Consider the following 20177-nt stretch of genomic DNA (forward strand, 5'->3'; position numbering starts at 1 on the left):
AGCTGCCATTATCACTCAAGATGCATTCTAGCAGTGGTGCCACCTCTTCATGGATGGAGCCTCAGGTAGTTCCTCCTGTAGAGATTTGTAGAGTAGCTATCTAGTCTTCTCTTCATACTTTTGGCAGATTTTACAGAGTGGATGTAGTGGCTTGAGAGGACACTGCTTTTGGGTCCTTGGTCTTGTGGGCAGGTTCTACTATCTTTCCCTAGATGTCAGCCATTGCTTTATTACATCACCGTAGGTATGGACTCCTGAGTGGATGTAACAGAATGAAAGATTAGGTTCTTACCCGAATAATCTTCTTTCTGTTAATCCTCTCAGGAATCCATAAGGCCCACCTTAATATATACTGTTTTGCCTACTTTTTGTCTCAAATGTGTGTAGATTTTAGCCCGGGAGCTCTCCTCGTGTCTGCCAGAAAGCTGTGTGTGAAGAAAATCCTAAATATGTAAGTGTATTCTTCACTCTCTGTCTCCTTATTTATTGTTGCACTCAGGTTGGTTTTCTAATTCAAATTCAAATTCATCGTTTTAATTCTTGTTTCTAAGTTAAGGAGCAGAAGGGAACTGAGTAATTTATGCGGAGTCATTACCTGCTTCCTTCCTTCTTTGTATTCTGTTCCAGTGGAGTTCAGTTGCTTTGTGACTTATCTGCAAGGGGATTCTGGGCTCCGCCTCCATGAGAGAGGTGCTCAAAGCTGTAAGTATTTCACCCTTCTGCAAGTCCAGTTCGCAGGAACAGATTGATAACCCATACGTATGGACTCCTGAGAGGATTAACAGAAAGATTATTATTCAGGTAAGATCCTAGTCTTTCATTTTAAATAATTTGATGAGTGGGGTTTGGAAAGAAGAGGAAGACTGAATGGGAAGGGGGCTGGTGAAAGAGTGGTATAGTGTAGGGATAGCTGGATAGTATAGGTTGTGGTTTAGAAATTATTGGGCTAGGATTAGGAGTGCACTGGATTAATAGGGGGTGGGGAAGTAGGGAGAGGGGGAAAACTGGAAAATAGAAGGTATCAAGGAATGTATGTTGATGAGGCACTGGGGCAGTACAGGAAAGATGTTAGCTTTATTGGTAAATTTGTTTTGACCCATTTATTGTATCCTGGTGTCCCTTAATAAAGAGATGTAAGCATAGCTGATTATTATTATTATTATTATTGCTATGATAAATATCTTGTCAGGAAATATAATAGATTTCTAACTTGATTTTGCTTGTCTGTACAGTCCTGTAGACTTGGCCAACACAGACCTATTTCCAGGCTGCTTTCTGACGGGATCATGAAGGTTGGATCTAGTGCTGCAAAGAAACTTGTTGATAAGTCAGTCTCTGATTGGTTCTCCCAGGCAGCCAATGGCAACAGTGAAGCATTCTCTAAACTCCGACTCTATGCACAAGTTTGCAGATATGATCTTGGTACTCATTTGGATTTTATAGCTTATTTTGCATGAGAATTTAAAAGGAAGAATATAGAACTAGTAAAATATAATTTTATGTAAGTAAAATTACAGACATGGTGATAACAAATAGGCTTATAAACATGTTCTTGAACAGAGAATACAAAGAAATGCAGTTATTAAAAGAAACAAGCTAAGTTTCTTGCTTTTTTGAAAATGTCACACTATTCTGATTTCTACCTCTCTTCTTATAGGTCCTTACCTTGCCTCTCAGCCTTTGGATAGTTCTTTACTTGGCCAGCCAAATCTTGCTTCCCCTGTTAACCAGCCAACTGCCAACCAACCTTCAGCAGCAGGTAGCACTGGGAATGCAAATACTCCATCTATCTCTGCAGCTGTCACTAGTGGCTCCATAGCAAACAGTTCCATCTCTTCTACAATTACTTCAAGCACTTCAACCACCACCACCACCTCAAACATTGGCAGTGGAATAGCAACAAGCAAGCCTTCCTCATTTCCACCTTTTGCCAGCATAAATAGTACCTCTGCTGGCTGCATGCCTACACAGATTAACACTGCTCAGAATGGACAAGGGGGCCAAATGCAGCAGCCAACTCATCAACCATCGGGAACATCTGGAGAAGTTGGAGTGGGATCCATACCTGGACAACAGCATTCAGAAGTTTCTGAAAGGTGATGAGATTTTTTGTTTATAATAGTTACAGTTAAATCATTTAAATCCATTATTGCCAACAAATAGTTCATAGCAGATTACATACAAAAAATAGATCAAGTAAATTGAGATATATATAAGTAACAAAATATCCCATTGTTAACTATTAAGATTAAATTTCTGAAACAAAAATGTTTTAAGCTCTTTTTTTAAAATGGTAAAAGTTACTATAGATTGTATTTGAATTAGCAGGATTGACCATACAGAGGTTGCCTGATAAAGAAAAGAGATGGAGAACAATCTTTTACATACAAACAACATTATAATATTGTCTATCAATAGCCTACAAATTTAAATTGCTCATATTTTGTAGGGTCAATCTATATAATGTTTTAACCACCAAACAGCACAACTTAAACACGACTCTAACTTTGATTGGCAACCAGTGTAAAGCTATATATAAAGGTGTTATTGTCTGATTTTCTTAATTTATAAATTAATCATACAGCTGAATTTTGTATTGTTTGCAAATGTTTAAGCAGACACTTGAGAATTCCCAGATAAACTGTTGCAGTAATCTAATTTACTTAATATTAGTGCTTGCATTACCAATCTAAATTGATCTTGATGCAAATATACCCTAACCTAAGCACTGTGTATAGAAGCACCTTCTTGTTCAGTTTGTCTGTCTTGACTAGCTTGTAAGCTCTTTTGAGCAGGGCTGTTTTGATGTACAGTGCTGTGCATGTCTAGTAGTGCTATAGAAATAAGTAGTAAGTAGAAGTAGTATGTTTTCTTAAAGTCCAAAAACACTTCTAACAAGATAATTAATCTGAGTTTTCATAGTCAGTTTGCCATCTAGAGTAATTCTCAGCAGTTTTAAAGATGACATTTTAAATTTTATTAGATTTTCTCACAAACCATAATCATTTTGGTCAACATTAACAGATACAAATTATAGTAACCATCCCATCCCTTCCCCATTCTGTCTTATCCCCTCCCTCCTCCAGTCATCCTCAAACTTTATATGGACGCAATCTCAGTTACTCCAGTCTATGACATTCAGCTAATCAGTTCTTCTCTGAGGACAGGCAGGCAGTGTATTCTCCCTCTGGGAGCCTGGCATGGACATGTACCAAAGTGTACTGTTGCTTTAAAACTCTAGCACATGTGTCGTCCTGCCTGACATCAGCTTGCACGACCTTCAGTTCTTTGTTTTCCATGGAGCAAAGAAGCAATGTTTTTCAAACACTCCTGTATGCAGTAAATGTTTTTCACTTTAGGTGCTTTCCTGTACTGTTTTTTCATAATTTTTCATTTTATTACATTTGATATAATTTTCTTTTAGTTTCTATGTTTTTTGGGCGATTTTCCTCCTCCGACGCGACTGGAAGTATCAACTCCTTTTCGGATACTATTCTTTTTTACTGCTCCTACAATTGAGTCCTTTGATTTAGTGTCAGCAGTCTTCCCATTGATGTCCCTGACACCCAGTGGATTCAAGAAGTGTTCTTGATGTACAGGACCATTTCAGGCTTGGTCCTTTGCAGTCGCATGCAAAAAAGGGCTCTAAAGGCCCATTAAATCCAATTTGAGAAGCTTTCTGGGTCTACTTCTACCATGTCTATAGACCCATTATCAGCCCAGGCGCCTCTTCCATTGACATAGACACCAGTGTCCATTCAGCTGCCCATTCTTTCCAGAGGGGGCTCCAGCTCATCTATGTATCAGACCTTGAAGGACTTCTAGAAAAAATTCTAATAAGTGTTGGCACTCACCTTCTAGACGGATTTCCACCTCCTCGTCATCTTACACTCCTCAGAATCGTCGACATTTGGAATGCTCTTCGTTGCTCCAGATGCTTTCTCTGACTGGGCGTCCTCCTGCATCTAAGTTCCCAATGCCTCAACGCCAATATGAGCCAACTGTACCTTTAACGACATTGGTACTGGCACTTCCCTGCAGGACCAAATTAAAGTCCTATTGCAGCAGGAATTGGCATCCTTACTATAGTCCCGGGCGATACCTCCCTCGAGGCAGCACACCTCAGCTTCAGCCCAACCTGACATGCTTCATCACGAAGTTATGATTCAATACCTCAAAATGAAAGTCATCATCATCGCACCCCATTGTTCTTATGGACCATTTGAGTCACTTGTGGTCTCTGAGGGGAAAAATATCCAGCGCACTGGTTTCTTCCATGTTCCAAGTAGCTTGCTGTAATTTTTTTGTTGTTGTTGTTGGGGAGTTGGATGGCATTTAACCCAACAAGAAAAATTAGAAGGAAAGAATAAAGTTGAGAGAGGAAATAAGAATCTATATATCTGGTCAGGCAGAGAAGCTCAAGTTTCAAATTTGATATACCACCTTATCATTTATTTCAAGGTGGTTATATACATTTTAAAATAGGGTAAAAACAGATAATACAATTATACATAACTTTAACAGAGCTTGTTGTCAAACTAGTAGAAACTAATTTTAGAATATGGCGACTGAATGTTGCAAAGTATTGTTTAAGAATCGTTGGGGGAATTGAGTCAGTGCCCGCGTTTTTTGTGTTCATGGAATTGATTATTCGCTGAAGTTCCAAAAGTGAGGGGAATCTAAAGTTAGCACATTTGGAAAGTGGTATGCAGAAATTTTGTGTTACTGAACCAGTGGGAGTAGGTGATGTTGAATTATCAGAGGGTGGAAATGTAGATCTGATGTTTTCAATTTTATTTAAGAAGTAATCAGCCAAGGATTGAACTGATGGAAGCAATAAGGATTTGGGGCGTTTTGAATGGTCTGTAGTTAATGATCGTACAATCCTATACAATGTTGAAGTAGTTTTGGCAGTGGAGATTTGTTTAGTGTAATATAGGGATTTGGCTTTAACTATTTTAGCTTTAGAGTGAGAAGCATGGTCCCTATATTTGAGAAGGTCAGAGATAGATTTTGTGTGTCTCCATTTTCTTTCTAAGGAGCGAAAACTGTTTTATAATTAAAAGTAATTCAGGAGAGAACCAAGGACTTTTCTGATGACGACTGGAAATGAGTTGGGTTTGATAAGGTGCAAATTCATCAAGGAATGTGAGTACTGAGTTGTTCCACGCTGAAAGAAGATTGTCAATGTTAGTGAATAGGGACGATTCAGGACAGAATTTAAAATTAGAAGAGACAATGGTGGCATCTAAATTAGAATAATTTCAGAATCTTATTGATATGGGGTTCTGATTTGGTCTTTTGGAAGACCAATGGTAATTAAAGATAAGAAGAGAATGGTCGGACCAGGGCATGGGGTTATTAGACATCAAAGAAAATTTGGATATTGAAGCATTAGGTACTAACACTGTATCTAGAGTATGTCCAGCTCTGTGCATGGATGACGATATCAAAGAAGATAAGTTAAGGTCATTGAGGAAGTATAGCATATCTGAGGTGAAAGGGTTGGTGAAGTCTTCAAAATGAATATTAAAATCACCTAATATGATTGGATAGGAGGAAGAAGTACAGAAATCAAAGTACAGAAAAGATTGGAACAGAAATGGGTGGAGTGGCTAGCACATGTTCAGAATGGCCTGGGAGAGCCAATCCGTCTATAGCACCATCAAATGACATCGGTGTGTATTTGATTCATTCTGCTTGTCCATGGAGAGCACATCAAAAGAAATAAGAATCTATCAGGATCTAACTGAACACAATGGCAACACTTTCAGTGGAGTTGAAACAATACCATGTGGAAACTTGTGAGGTTCAACGGTATTATTGTAGCGCTATCATATTAACTCCTATACAGACCCAGTCAATTTTGGGGTAATTGAAATCAAAAACAGAAGACACTGAATGATGATCTAAAAAGATGATTTATTTATTTTTTCTTCTGCAAAAAACCCAAACAAACCAAAATCACAAATAAATACAAATATAATGGTCCAGACCATAGCATCCAACTGGACCCCTGAGGAATGCGTGTTCACCGAAACACGGACCATTTAGGGTTTTGTGGGGATTTTTGGGGAAGAAGAAATAAATAAATCATCTTTTTAGAACATCATCATCCATAGTCTTCTGTTTTTATCGTTTGGATTGTTTTCACTGTGAAACATTGGGTCGTCCATTTTTTTGTTTCTCGCCGGTAGTTGAAATCACCCATTATTATTATGTTACCCAGTTTGTTAGCCTCCCTAATTTCTGATAACATTTCAGCATCTATCAGTTCATCCTGGTCAAGTGGACAGTAGTACATTCCTATTCTTTTCCCCTTTACACATGGAATTTCTACCCATAGGTATTCCAAGGAGTTTCTGCTCCTGTAGAATTTTCAGTCCATTTGATTCAAGGCCCCCTTAACATATAACGCTACGCCTTCACCAATTTGATCCACCCTGTGGAGGTAATTTGTAAAATTAGACAGAGACCACTGTTCAGGCAGTGGGCCTGATGGGCCGCCGCGAGAGTGGACCGCTGGGCGAGATGGACCTCTGGTCTGACTCAGCGGAGGCAACTTCTTATGTTCTTATGTTCTGTCACTGATATAGGTTGTATCCTGGTATGACAGTGTCCTATTGGTTATCTTCCTTCAAGGTCTCAGAGATGCCTATTATATCTATCTCTTCATTTAGTACAATATATTCTAACTCTCCCATCTTGTTTCTTAAGCTTCTGGCATTTGCATACAGACATTTAAAACAATGTCACATCTTTTTACAATTTGCTCAGCAGTTGGCATGGATAATTTGCAATCATTAAAATCAGCATCCTTTATATTTACGGAAACCTGGTATACCGTGGCCTGTATTGCAATCTCGCTATCAGGATGCTTGGTCTTCCCTTTTATGATATCTTTTAAAGATACCTTGTTCTGAATCATGTTCTTTTGAGTTACTGTTGGCTTTCCCCCAGTTTCTAGTTTAAAAGCTGCTCTATCTCATTTTTAAATGTTGAAGCCAGCAGTCTGGTTCCAACCTGGTTAAGGTAGAGCCCATCTTTGTGAAATAGACTCCCCCTTCCCCAGTATATTTGCTCCTAACAAATATAAAACCATCCTCCCTGCACCATTGCTTCATCCACACATCGAGACTCCAGAGTTCTATCTATCTCTTGGGTCCATGTGGAATGGGAGCACTTCAGAAAATGCTAGCCTGGAGGTTTGGGATTTTAATTTCCTACATAAGAGGAGCCTAAATTTGTCTTCCAGAACATTCCTACTGCATTTCACTACATCATTGGTACCCAGATGTACCAAGAGAGCAGACTCCTCCCCAGCACTATCTAAAATCTTATGTAAGTGACATGTGAGGTAAACCACCTTCACACCAGGCAGGCAAGTGACCAAGTGATCCTCACATCCACCAGCTACCCAGCTATCTACATACTTAATGATTGAATCTCCCACTATAATGGCCGTCCCAACCCTTCCCTCCAGGGCAGAAGCCCCTGGAGATACATCCTCAGTGCAAGAGAACATTGCATCCCTTGGTGAGCAGGTCCTGGCTACAGGATTGCCTCCTACTTCACCAAGATGATGCTCTCCTTTAAGATCTCCCTCCGAGACAGCACAGAAGTTGCCAGACTGGAGGGGGGGGGTCACGTGATGGCCGGCACCTGATCGGACGCCTGAACGCGGAGCTCCGTCCTCCCTGCACCGTTCGGCTCCCCTAACGCCTGCCGCCGCCGATATATTTTTGATCGTTTCGGCTCCCGCACTTCCGGGTTCGCTCCCGCTGGGCTGGCGCGGGGGATGCCGACACGAGCCCCGAAGGCCCCAAGAAACAGCTTGGCACCGGCTCTCAAAATGGCGGGGACGCAAACGGAGACTCCAGTGGACCACACCTCGGATGTATCCATGCGGAACCTCTCTCAGCTTTTAGATGACAAACTGGCCAAGCTGCACGCTGCCATGGATGAAATTAAAGATGTGCTGTCCGGCCATGCGGCGCAGATCCATCAGGTGGAGGAACGGGTCTCGGCCCAGGAGGACAGAGCGGTGGTCGCCGATGGCAGGCTTGACTCCTTGGAGACCCGAGTGTGCCAACTGCTCGAGAGAGTGGAGGACCAGGAGAATAGGGCCCGCAGAAAGAATCTCCGTCTGATAGGGCTCCTGGAGTCAGTTAAAGATTCTGAGCTTCTCCACGTGGTGGAAGGATGGCTGCCGAAGGAGCTGGGCCTGGCGGAGCAGGCTGGCCCGGTGGTGGTAGAGCGGGTCCATCGTGTTGGTCAGCGTCGCGATGGAGACGGACCGGGCCGTCCGAGGCCGGTGCTGGCCAGATTCCATAATTATGCCATCAAAGCACGCCTGCTGGACCTGTTCAAGAAAAATAGATCTCTGTCCTATGAAGGGGCTAAGATTATGCTATTTCAAGATTTCTCCACCAAAGTTACGGAGCAGCGTAGGGCTCTTACGCCGTATTGTTCGCAGTTGGTTACAAGGGGAATAAGATTTACATTTCTTTACCCCGCTAAGGTGAGACTAACTCATGAAAATCGGACTTTCACCATGAGCACGGCGGATGAGCTGAAAAAGTTCCTCGAGAAGCTGCCGGCGCCTCAGGAGCGCTGATGGGCGTCTGTCGTGTGATTTCTGGTGGTGTTTCTTCTGTCGAGCCGTTTTGGTCATCCGACAGTGTGGTGCTGACTCTGCCTTGATCACTGCTGATGGGGGGCCTATGTTTTGCTGCCGCCTGTGAGACCTGCTTGCGTGGCACGACTTCAGTCTACCCAGTCTCCTTGAGCTATTGGAAGCCACATCGCCTTGTCATCCATCAGAGGAGGGGGACCTGCGCTACAGGGACTTCTGGCCTCTGTTCACTTGGTTTGAGATTATGTTGAGTGCCGGTTTGAGAGATTGCCTGTTTATTGTTGTTTATGCTGCTCTCTTTGCACTGTTTTGATATGTTTTCACATACCTGGGTGTTTTAGCCCTCTAGAGTTTGTGTGGGGGTTCTCACTTTAGTTTTATGTCGGGGAGCTGGATGGTGGATGGGGGGACGAGAGTGTTCGTGTGAGAAGGGAGTGGGGACCGGAGGTAGTGCTGGGGTTTTGGATGTGTGTGTGGGGACTGGTGTACGAATGGTTGCGATGAGTGGGGGGACTTGGGGTAGGGTTGAGGGGATAAGAGCCGTTGGGATTAGGGTGGGAGGGGGGTTTTGGTGGGGCAGGGATGGGGGGGGGATGCACCTGGGGTCTCTGATCGGTACTGTAATGATAATTCAGTGGGTGGCGTGCCGGTTTGGCTGGGAGGCTGGCGCTGCTGCTCCACAGACTTGTTGTCTCTGGGGGGAATTACTTCTTACCAACTGCTATTGTGGGTTCTGTTAAGATTGCCAGCTTCAATATAGATGGCTTGCACTCCCCAGTGAAGCGCAGCAAATTACTTCAATACAGTAAGAAATTAAAAGTAGATGTTCTAATGCTTCAGGAGACTCACCTCAGCGTGACAGAACATGTTAAACTGAAGAGGGATTGGGTAGGGGAAGTAGTTTTTGCTTCATATAACTCCAGACAGCGAGGTGTTGCTCGCCTCTTTCATAAAAAGCATCCTTGTACTATGCACAAGGTAATACAGGACCCTGAGGGGCGATATGTGATCTGGGCAGGAGTTTTCTTGGGGAAGAAATATGTGTTTTGCTCTCTTTATGCACCTAATGTATACTCTCATAGATTTTTTTCTGTATTAGTAGCGGCTTTGACGCCTTTTTCTGAATACCAATTGGTACTAGGTGGGGACTTTAACATCACTGCAGACCCACTTGTTGATTGCAAGCCGCCTAAGCCTCGATTGAAAGGAGGTGATCACAAGGGGGTGAACTTTGTGCTACACCAACTGGGTCTGATTGATGTCTGGCGCACACTGCATCCTACTGAATCTGACTTCACTTTTCACTCTCAAGTGCATGATGTTCATAGTCGCTTGGACTACCTGCTGGTGGTTCCTTCTCTGCTGGCGGGTATTCCACGGGTGGTGATTGAAGATGGTGTTTTGTCAGATCATCACTTGGTCTGGCTGGAGCTTATTGATAGGCCGGGGTCCCAGGGGTCGACTACTAGTTGGCGTATGAATCCCACGTTATATGAAGATGATGAGTTTAAGGATTTCCTGGAACAACAATGGGATTTCTTTGTGAACGAAAACCCTGCTTCTGATGTATCAGAGGTGGTGTTTTGGGAGGCGAGCAAGGAGGTCTTGCGTGGTAAAATTATTGAGTATATTACCCGCAAGTGCAGAGCCCAAGATAAGACTCTGTTGGACTTAACACAGCGTCTGGCCGCGCTGCGTGGGAGTTTACATGCCCCGGGTGCTACGACTGCTCGATCTCAATATTTTGACCTACGTAGGCAAATTAATGATTTGTTGGCAGAAAGAGCCCTTAGAGATATCAGATTGTATAAATATCGCCTCCATCGCTGGGGTAACAAAGCGAGGAAACTGCTTGCATCTTTGGTTACCTCAAGGGCTCCGAAGCATATTATTTCAAGGATTCAGGCGCCTGATGGTAGTGAGGTAACTGCCCAAGCTGGAATACAGCAGAGCTTTGTTAACTACTATAGGGCGCTATATGACAGGGGGACCTGTGACACAGGACAGAGGACGACTTTCTTTCAAGACCTACAGCTCCCGTCCCTGGGACATGAGCAGCGAGAGGTGTTAAATGCCCCGGTGCGAGGGTTGGAAATTCAACAAGCTATTCGGGCCTTAAAATTGGCTAAAGCCCCTGGACCTGACGGACTGGGTTCTGAATATTACAAGTTGCTGGGGGTACGAGTGGTGGGCCCATTTCGAGCCCTATGTGGGGCTCTTAGCAGAGGTGAATTGCCTCCGCATAGACTAACCCATGCCAATATTTTGGTTCTACCGAAACCGGGTCGAGCGGAAGATCAGCTGGGATCCTATAGACCTATTTCTCTGCTCAATCAAGATATCAAGTTGTTTGCTGCTATTATGGCGGCTCGCCTGGGTCGGGTTTTGCCCAATTTAATTCATTCGGACCAGGCAGGTTTTGTGCCGGGCCGCTATTCGTCTGCTAATGTGCTGAGGGCGCTCTCGGTGTTTCAGAATCCTGGACTTGTTGGGCAACACCCGGGACAGCAGAACGCTCTTATAGTTAGTTTAGACGCGGAAAAAGCGTTCGATAAAGTGTTGTGGGATTATCTTTTTTGGGTTCTTCCTCAGTTCGGCATTATGGGGAGCTTTTTGACTGGGATTCGATCATTATACGCTCATCCTACAGCCCAAATCCTGATTAATGGGGAGCTTACCTCTTCTTTTGAACTCGAGAGGGGGACGCGCCAGGGCTTGTCCCCTCTCCCCGATGCTTTTTGTCCTGGCTCTAGAGCCTCTTGCGGCTAAGATCCGTCAGAGCACCGACTTGCGTGGTATTTGGTTGGGTTCCCAGGAATTTAAAATTAATTTGTTTGCGGATGACATGCTCATCTTTCTGGGAGATGCTGCAGAGGGGGTTCCCCGATTAATAGACCTTATACAGAGATTTGGAGCCTTTTCTGGGTTGCGAATTAACTTTGATAAGTCAGAGGCTCTGGAGGTCCGCCCACCGTGTACTCTATGGCATGATCCTTCCTTTCCATTGCAATGGTCTAAGGGTACGCTCAAATATCTGGGAATATATCTGCATGCAGATCCGGGGGTGGTCTATCGGAAGAACGTACTTGATAAATATGATGCAGTCCGAGCTCTGTGTAAGAAATGGATGGAGTTTCCCCTTTCGTTCCTGGGACGTGTTGCCCTTATTAAAATGGTCCTCTTGCCGAAGCTCCTGTATCCACTACAAATGGTGCCCATTTGGATCAAACAGAAAGATGTTCAGGCCTATAGGGGGATCGTTTCGTCCTTTATATGGCGCTCCCGCCGGGTAAAAATTGGCTACAACAAACTGATTAGGGGGCGCGAGCACAGAGGTGTGAACTTGCCCGATTTGCGTCTTTATAATGTTGCTGCTTTGTTGCGATGGGTACATGAATTATATACGGGAGTTTCCAGGTTTGCCCCGGTTGGATTCTGGTACATTTTGTCAGCTCCGGTGTCAGTTTTTAACCTCCTGTGGCATGGGGCGGGACCCTGCCCTCCTATGCTTCGACCCTTACGAATGGCCTGGTGCTGGTGGCGGTCTTCCCTGGGGGGCGCGGTGGGTCCTTCGCCTTTTACGGAATTGGTGGGTAACCCTAAGTTTCCTGCTGGTTCGTTACATGCATTTTTTGCCTCTGCTCGGACGTCTGGGTGTCGTTTTGTGGGGCAGGTTGCTGAAGTGGGGTCGGGATCGGTTCCCTCTTTTCTGGCATGTCGGGACCGCTGGGATTGGACCGCAGGGTCTATGTTTGCGTACCTGCAGATGCAAAGTTATTGTTTGGTTCTCCGTTCGCCGGAGGGCAGCTTGCCCACCTTCACTTCCTTGGATCAACAGTTTTTGTCAGCCCCATCTGAATTTAACACGCTCTCGGAGTGGTATAAAGTGGGGAGGGAACGACGGTCTGATAGGTTTCTTGATGCTATGGCAACGGATTGGACCTCAGCTTTGGGAGAGCAGGTCACTGCTGATGAATTAGTTCTGTGCTTTCGGGAATGTGCTTCTGCCTCCCCTAATGTGAGTTTGCGGGAGGTACATCTGCAGATTCTGCACCAATCTTATTTAGCGAGGTGTAAGGGACGAACGATGGGGCTCTGGCCTGATGACTGCTGCCCCTGTTGTCCGGCTCGTCGGGACACCTTGGTACATCACTTTTTGGAGTGTTCACATGTAGGGCCCCTGTGGATTTTTGTGCTTCGGGAGCTGGAGAAAGTTATAGGATTATTTATAGACTGGTCTTATAAGACGTTGCTGTTGGGTGTCACAGGTCCCCTGGTGGAAGCAGGTGTTAGCGATTCTGGAAGGCACTTTCTTTTAGTGGCCTTAGGAATCACAAAGAAACTAATTCTTCGCCATTGGATTGGTACCACGCGGCCAACAGTGCAACAGTGGCGGGCTAATATGTCTCTGATGGCTGGGTGGGAGCGGCAGCACCGCCGGGGGGCTGCGAGCTGGAAATCTAGGACCTATTTGGATTATTGGAGTTCCTTTTAGGGCTGGTTAGAGATCATGGGTGCACAGGGTGGGGGGAAGGGGCTGGAGGGGAGGGTTTCATTCAAAAATTGGATCTGCACGGGAGATGATATGTTGTGGATTTATCTACATTTGCTTATTCTTTACCTGCATCCTTGATTATTGTATTTGATGTCTTTCTTGTATGGTCATAATTTGTATTTTCTCGTATGCATTGATCCTTTAATAAACATATTTTTAAAAAAAAAAAGAAGTTGCCAGACTGGAGGTGGGACAATATCCCTGTACCTCTCTGTCTCCCTCAGCTCCTCCAAGTCTTCTATTCTAGCCTCAAAAGATCAGACCCATTCCCTGAGTGCTAGGAGCTCTTTGCACCGAGTGCACATACAAGACTTTTCACCAACTGGGAGATAATCAAACATCTTGCTGCTGAACTACTGCCTGCATCTTAATATTGATGATTTCTTGGTTAAGTTGCTAAGGGAATTGGAATATGTACTCCCAAGTTCCCCTAAAATTGCTAGTTATATGTTAGGCTATGGTAATGTTTAATTTTTATTATTATTTTGTAATGTAATTGGTAGATTACCCTCCAAGGATTTCTTAGACTGTTTCTTACGAGCTAATTACTAGCTAATAGAGATTAGCTAATTACTTTTTTAATCTTTGTTTTGCTCAAGGGCTTATAAATCAGAGATCAGGCCAGGGATGGGAGGGAGAGAATTAAAGTCTAATCTGAAGCTGCCTGTGTCTATTAGCTGTACTTTATACTGATAGTACAGCAATTTTAAAATAGCCCTTTGAAATGCTAGCCTATGTAGACTAACAGAGCCTTCGATGCTAAGAAAAATACTATCCCTAAAACTCCCTTGCTAAGTGAGCAAGTACCTAAAAAAAAAAAAAAATTATCTATTTAGCTTTAGGGTTCCCTTTTCCCAAGTTTGTAAGCAGTTTCCCAGCAAAGTGTTACAAGTTCTTTTCTGTTTTTTATTCTATAACTTTTATGTAATCTGTTGAGAAATTTTGCTAGATATAAACATAAACCAGTGAAGATCTCTATGTCTCTGGAAGTCCTTTCGCAGCTCTTGGATGAGTCACCCTGCACTGATCCTGGCCTTTTGACTTTTCCCTTTAATCAGGCACTATTGTTTAACTAAAAGGCAACTAAACAAAAAAGCAGTTTCTAACTGCCTAACCAAAAAGACCTTTTCAAAAAATATTCCCTGTAGGGCTACGGTTTTCTAGCTGTATTTTAAACTAATGTTAAACACTAAGCAAAGACTTTCCTGAACTGCTATCTGTGCCCTAATCTGATCTTATCTTATGTTCTGAATTGCAACCTAAAACACTAATCTAGATTAAAACACTTTTTATGTAAAAACACTAACAGGGACTCTAAAGGCTATACTATTGCCTAAACTGACTTGCTGAAAAAGCAGAGTACTGAGCTAAATCAGTAAAAGAGGACCTACTGAAGCCCAAGTTTTATCTTTTTCCTAAGTTTGAATGCCAGCAGGTAAGATATTCCAATGGAGTTTTTCTTCCCCTTAGCAGCACCTCTTCAAGACATTCTCTATATTTAGGGATTTATTATGCCTGCTTCCTGGCAGAGAGTCCAGTTTCATTGTATTCTATATTTTGCACCCTGTCACAGTCTGATTTCTTTATTTCTGTTGATGTATTTTCCATTATTGTCTTGCAGTACAATGGATCGGGATAAAGTTGGAATACCTACTGATGGTGATTCCCATGCTGTCACTTACCCACCTGCAATTGTAATTTATATTGTTGATCCCTTTTCTTATGAAAATAAAGATGAAGGCATAAACTCATCCAGCATATGGACTCTTGGGCTGCTTCGATGCTTTCTGGAGATGGTACAGAGTCTTCCATCCAGTATTAGGAACACACTGTCTGTGCAGGTAGGAGTAACTGGATCATTCAGATTATTGAAATGTATTTTAGACCTTTAGAGCATCTGGGGAAAATATACATTTTTTATCTTTTAAAATATTTTCAGAATGTAATTTTACTATTACAGGTGGTATTCATTAATCATTTTCATTTTGGTTGTGTCTCTAGGGAAGATACCAATAAAATCTGTATATTTTCTTTGAGGACAAGTAGGACTGCTAAATCCTTGCATATGGGTGATGTCACTGGCAGAACCCAGCATGGGAAGCACTACACCAGCAACTCTCTTAGAAGTCTTTGAGTAGGTTTCCTACATCTTTTCCTGCTCACCACAGTTGTATGGGATCTCATTAGTCTAAACTTTTTCATGGAGCTGGTTGGACCCATTTTTTGTCACAATCACCTCAGCACCAAGGTTTTTCATATTGAATGGTTTTCAGTTTGTCCTGTCATTGCATGGTAGTGTTTCTCTAGTTCCCTAGTAATACTTTAGTCAGCTTTTCACAGAGTTTAATTTGCTTTCTCATGCTAGCTTGGTGGAGCCATCTGTAGGCCTCAACTTCTCAGATGAGGAATTTGTCACCATTAAATCATTTGGTTTATCTGCAGTTATTTTTGTGGACAACAAGATGTTCTGAAAGAAAACTCCAGCAGCTTTAAAAGGTGTTTCAGTGCAATATGTCTGTTACAAATACCCATTCCTAATTCTTGGGACCTGACGATAATCCTTCTTATTTATATTTTCTGTTCAGAGTCAGAAGGTACTTGTGACAGAGAAGAGCTTATTTGGACTTAAGACCAGTCCATCAAAATCAGAATTGGAAAGATCAGTCTCCATGGATCCAGGAGCTACACTGGTTGCTAGGGATGCATGAGCATCAACAATGGCTTAATAACCCTCGATACCAGTAGTGTCCACCAGGAGCAGTCATCATCCAATTTCTGTTTAAAGAAGAGGAAAAATTCAATCTCATCTTCATTGGTGCTAAGAAAACACAGTGTAAAGTCATTATAATAAATCAAAACAATAATATTCCTCACATCAATATTATAACCTCTTTTCCCCATTTTAAAATTATTATTAAACCCCATCCCCTCCCTTATACCCCTTCCCATATTCTTAATCCCCCTCCCCTCCCGTCCCTCCCTTGAATTATTTGCCAACTTTGAAACGCACACTTTGACTAGGCAATAGATAAACTCCCCACAAGCTATATTTATAATTTTAAACCAATAGCCAGATCATTATCATATTAAAATGAAAATCACTTTATCACACATGACTTCTTTAATAAGGTTTACCTCTTTTTTTTATTTTTTTTTTTTGTTATATTTTTTGTAATAAAAATTTTTTTTTTTTTAAGTTTTTCTTTTTCCCTTTTCCTTTCCCTTATCTCTCATAAACCCTCCCTTCTTTACTCATTCATTACCATTAAGATATTATTGAAATACATAAATAATCAAATCAAATTTTAAAATTACAATCATCCAAACCACATCCATCCTTCATGGCAGACTACATCATATTCCCTCAAATTAAATATCACTTTTAAATATTATTAAATATATAATGGAAATCTTTCTTCCTGACTTTTCTTTTCAAAAAGTCAATAATTCCCCAAACACAACAAATTTTATACCTTTAACTTAACCCTCCTAAAATTTCACACTGGCATATTTGCTACCCTTTTAATTTCCATTCCATTCACAACATTCTCTTGTATCATATACCTTAAATTATAACATCCAAATTTCCCCTACATCCTTTGATTTTACCAAAACTTCTAATTTTTTTTTTTTTTTTTTTTTTTTACCTCCTCACATATCCACCATTATTTATAGTAATGTCAAACCAATTTTTAGCACAAACAATAATATTATGACTCTTATTGCATTAATATATTTGCAATTTCAAAACTATAGTTTTTTCAATAAATGTTAATGGTCTCAACCACCCGATAAAAAGGAAAAAAGTATTGATATATTTAAAAAAACAGAATGCGGATGTTTATTTCATACAGGAGACTCACCTTAATGGAGATGAATCAAAAAAGTTAATTGGTAATTGGGTGAAGGATTGCTTTTTTGCACCAGCAGTGGGAAAAAAAGCTGGGGTAGCAATTTTAATAAATAAAAAATGTTCAGCAGGATTTAATATGGTAAAAGCAGATAAATTAGGAAGATGGGTGCATGTGAACATGAGTATGGGCAATAATACTGTGGCGCTATTTAATGTGTACGTACCTAATTCGAATCAAATTGAATATTTTAAAACTCTACAACCAATAATTTTACCACTGGCTGCTAATAATTTGTTAGTGGCAGGAGATTTTAATGCTGTTGTGGACCCTTTATTGGATAAAAAACCTAGTAAAATTTTAAAATCTTTAGGGTTGGATAATTTTATAAATTCTTGTAATTTAAAAGATATATGGAGAATTCTTCATTTTAATGATTGAGATTTTTCATTTTATTCACATGTTCATAAATCTTTTTCTAGAATTGATTATATTTTTGTTTCTCAGGGGCTAATACAAGATGTTACACAAGCCTCTATAGAACCAATAATTTTATCAGATCATGGAGGAGTGTGGATTTCTTTAAATTTTAATGACCCAGATAATGTTAGGCCGGTATGGAGATTTAATAATGCATTGCTTGCATATCCAAAATTTTGTGAAGAATTTCAATTAAAAATGGATGAATATTTTCAAAATAATATTACAGAGGAAATATCTACAGAAATAATATGAGATGCTTTTAAGGCAACGATGAGAGGGCAAATTATATCATTTTCAGCTTATTCTAAAAAACAATTAAATAAGCAATTTACGGAATTGGAACAAGAAATAAAAGATTTAGAATTAAAATTGATTAATAAGTGGGAGAATTCTACGTTGCAAACTTTATTAAAAGCAAAGTATAAATATAATGAGATTTCTTCTAATTTGGCTAAAAAAAATATTATGTGTCAACAAGCTTTGTATTATGGTAGTTCAAATAAGGCGGGAAGACTATTGGCAAATTATCTTAAAGTGAAAAAAAGAAAGATAAAATTGAATGCAATAAAAGATGAAAAAGGTGAAACTCATTTTCAGATTGGTCCTATTTTAAAACAGTTTTTAAATTATTATAAAAACCTGTATTCTTCTGAGTCTTATTTAAATAAAGAAAAAGATGGTATAGAGTTTTTAAATAATATTGAAGGTCCGAAGATTCCTGATCATATAAAAAGAAGTTTGGAAAATCCAATATCTTTACAAGAATTACAAACAGCATTGAAGTCTCTTAGAATGGGGACTGCTCCAGGTGGTGATGGTTTTACGGTAGAGTTTTATAAAACATTTCAAAATACTCTTTTACCTCATTTATTAAATTTATATCAGAATCAACTAAAGAAAGGTTGTATATCAGGCACTATGGCAGAATCATTAACTATTGTTTTGCCGAAGCCAAATAAAGATCCCATGTTGATTTCAAATTACAGGCCTATTTCGTTGATAAATGTAGATGGTAAATTATTAGCCAAACTTTTGGCTACACGTTTGGCAAAAGCTCTTCCTCATATAGTTGGTATGAATCAAACAGAGTTTGTTGCTCAGAGACACTCTTCTAATAACACCAGATTGGCATTGCAAATGTTATATTTAACAAAAGAAATTGGAGATCCGGCTTTTTCTGTGTCTCTAGATGCAGAGAAAGCTTTTGATCGTGTGGAATGGACATTTATGTATCAGGCCATGGAGTGGTTTGGTATTGGTTCTGGATTTATACAAATGATTAAAACTCTGTATAGCTCTCCTGTTGATAGATTATATATCAATAATAATTTTTCAGATTGTTTTAAATTGCAAAGGGGAGTTAGACAGGGATGTCCTCTATCTCCTTTACTTTTTGATATAGTGCTTGAACCCTTATTACTAGCTATTCAACAGGAAGAGGAGATACAGGGTATTACGCCTAAGGATAAAGAATATAAAGTTTCTGCATATGCGGATGATATATTACTTCATTTGAGGAATCCTGAAGCAACCATTCCAAATTTATTGGATTTGATAGAAAAATTTGGAAAGTTTTCAGGATATAAAATAAATTGGACTAAATCAGAAGTTCTTCCTTTAAATGTGCATTGCACAAAAGGATTATTTGATTCATTCCCTTTTATATGGAAAGAAGAAGGAATAAAATACTTAGGTATATGGATAAAAAACATGATTGATGAGACAATTATAATGAATGAAAAAAGTTTATTGCAAAAAGTAACAGAGTTATGTGAGCAATGGAATCCATTACATTTATCTTGGTGGGGAAGAGTACAAACAGTCAAAATGATGATATTGCCTGTGGTTTGTTATCAAATGGGAATGATACCAGTTTTTTTTCAGGGGTCTTTTTATAAAAAATTAAATAATATTCTTAGTAAATTTATTTGGCTGGGTAAAGCTGTAAGAATTGCTCTAGTGACTTTACAAAAACCAATTGAGGAGGGAGGGGTAAATTTTCCAAATTTCTATAGGTTTCATCAATCCTATATCTTGCGCCAAGGTATGTATTGGGTCCTCCCAGAACTCATGGAGAAGCTTCCAGATTGGTTATGGTTGGAGTGGCAGCTCATGTCTCCTATTAGGCTTCGTCATTTGATTAGTATTAAAATGCCTAGAATAAGAAAAAGTAATAGGATATTAATGGACACATGGACAACATTAAAGTATGTTAACAACTTAACTCCTATTACTATTCAAAAATCTACTTGTCAAAATATATGGCTGAACTCCAAGATACAAATAGGCGGTTTTATGATTGTCTGGAAGGATTGGATTGAAGCAGGAATACGTACTTTAAATGATGTTATTAATGATGGTAAGCTGCTGGAGTTTTCACAATTACAACATAAATTTGGACTTAATAAAAAACAAAGTTATAAATGGTTGCAATTGAAGCAGGCCATTCAGGCAGGGTTCCCTGAATGGAAATCTTTAAATACTCATTTTACTCTAGAATTCTTATGCTTCCAGGCAGATTTTATGGGTCACCATGCCGCGCAGTGGTACAAAACATTGTCTGGATATTTAAATAAAAAACCAAGAACTGTACTTAGAGATATTTGGAGCATTGAGATTAAGCATCAAATTAATGCATCTCAATGGCCACGTA

General features: G+C 40.5%; 1 protein-coding gene across 1 annotated transcript in view; it reads left to right on the top strand.

Moving 5' to 3' along the window:
* Positions 1-20177, top strand: part of MED13 (mediator complex subunit 13) — a 432233-nt gene that overhangs the window by 324987 nt on the left and 87069 nt on the right. The window contains exons 19-21 of the mRNA XM_033922821.1: positions 1233-1422; positions 1658-2096; positions 14812-15031. Coding sequence (XP_033778712.1) covers positions 1233-1422; positions 1658-2096; positions 14812-15031 — 849 coding nt within the window. The remainder of the gene's footprint in view (positions 1-1232; positions 1423-1657; positions 2097-14811; positions 15032-20177) is intronic.

The sequence above is a fragment of the Geotrypetes seraphini genome, chromosome 15 (assembly GCF_902459505.1).
Source record: "Geotrypetes seraphini chromosome 15, aGeoSer1.1, whole genome shotgun sequence".
In the NCBI taxonomy this organism is placed as follows: Eukaryota; Metazoa; Chordata; class Amphibia; order Gymnophiona; family Dermophiidae; genus Geotrypetes; species Geotrypetes seraphini.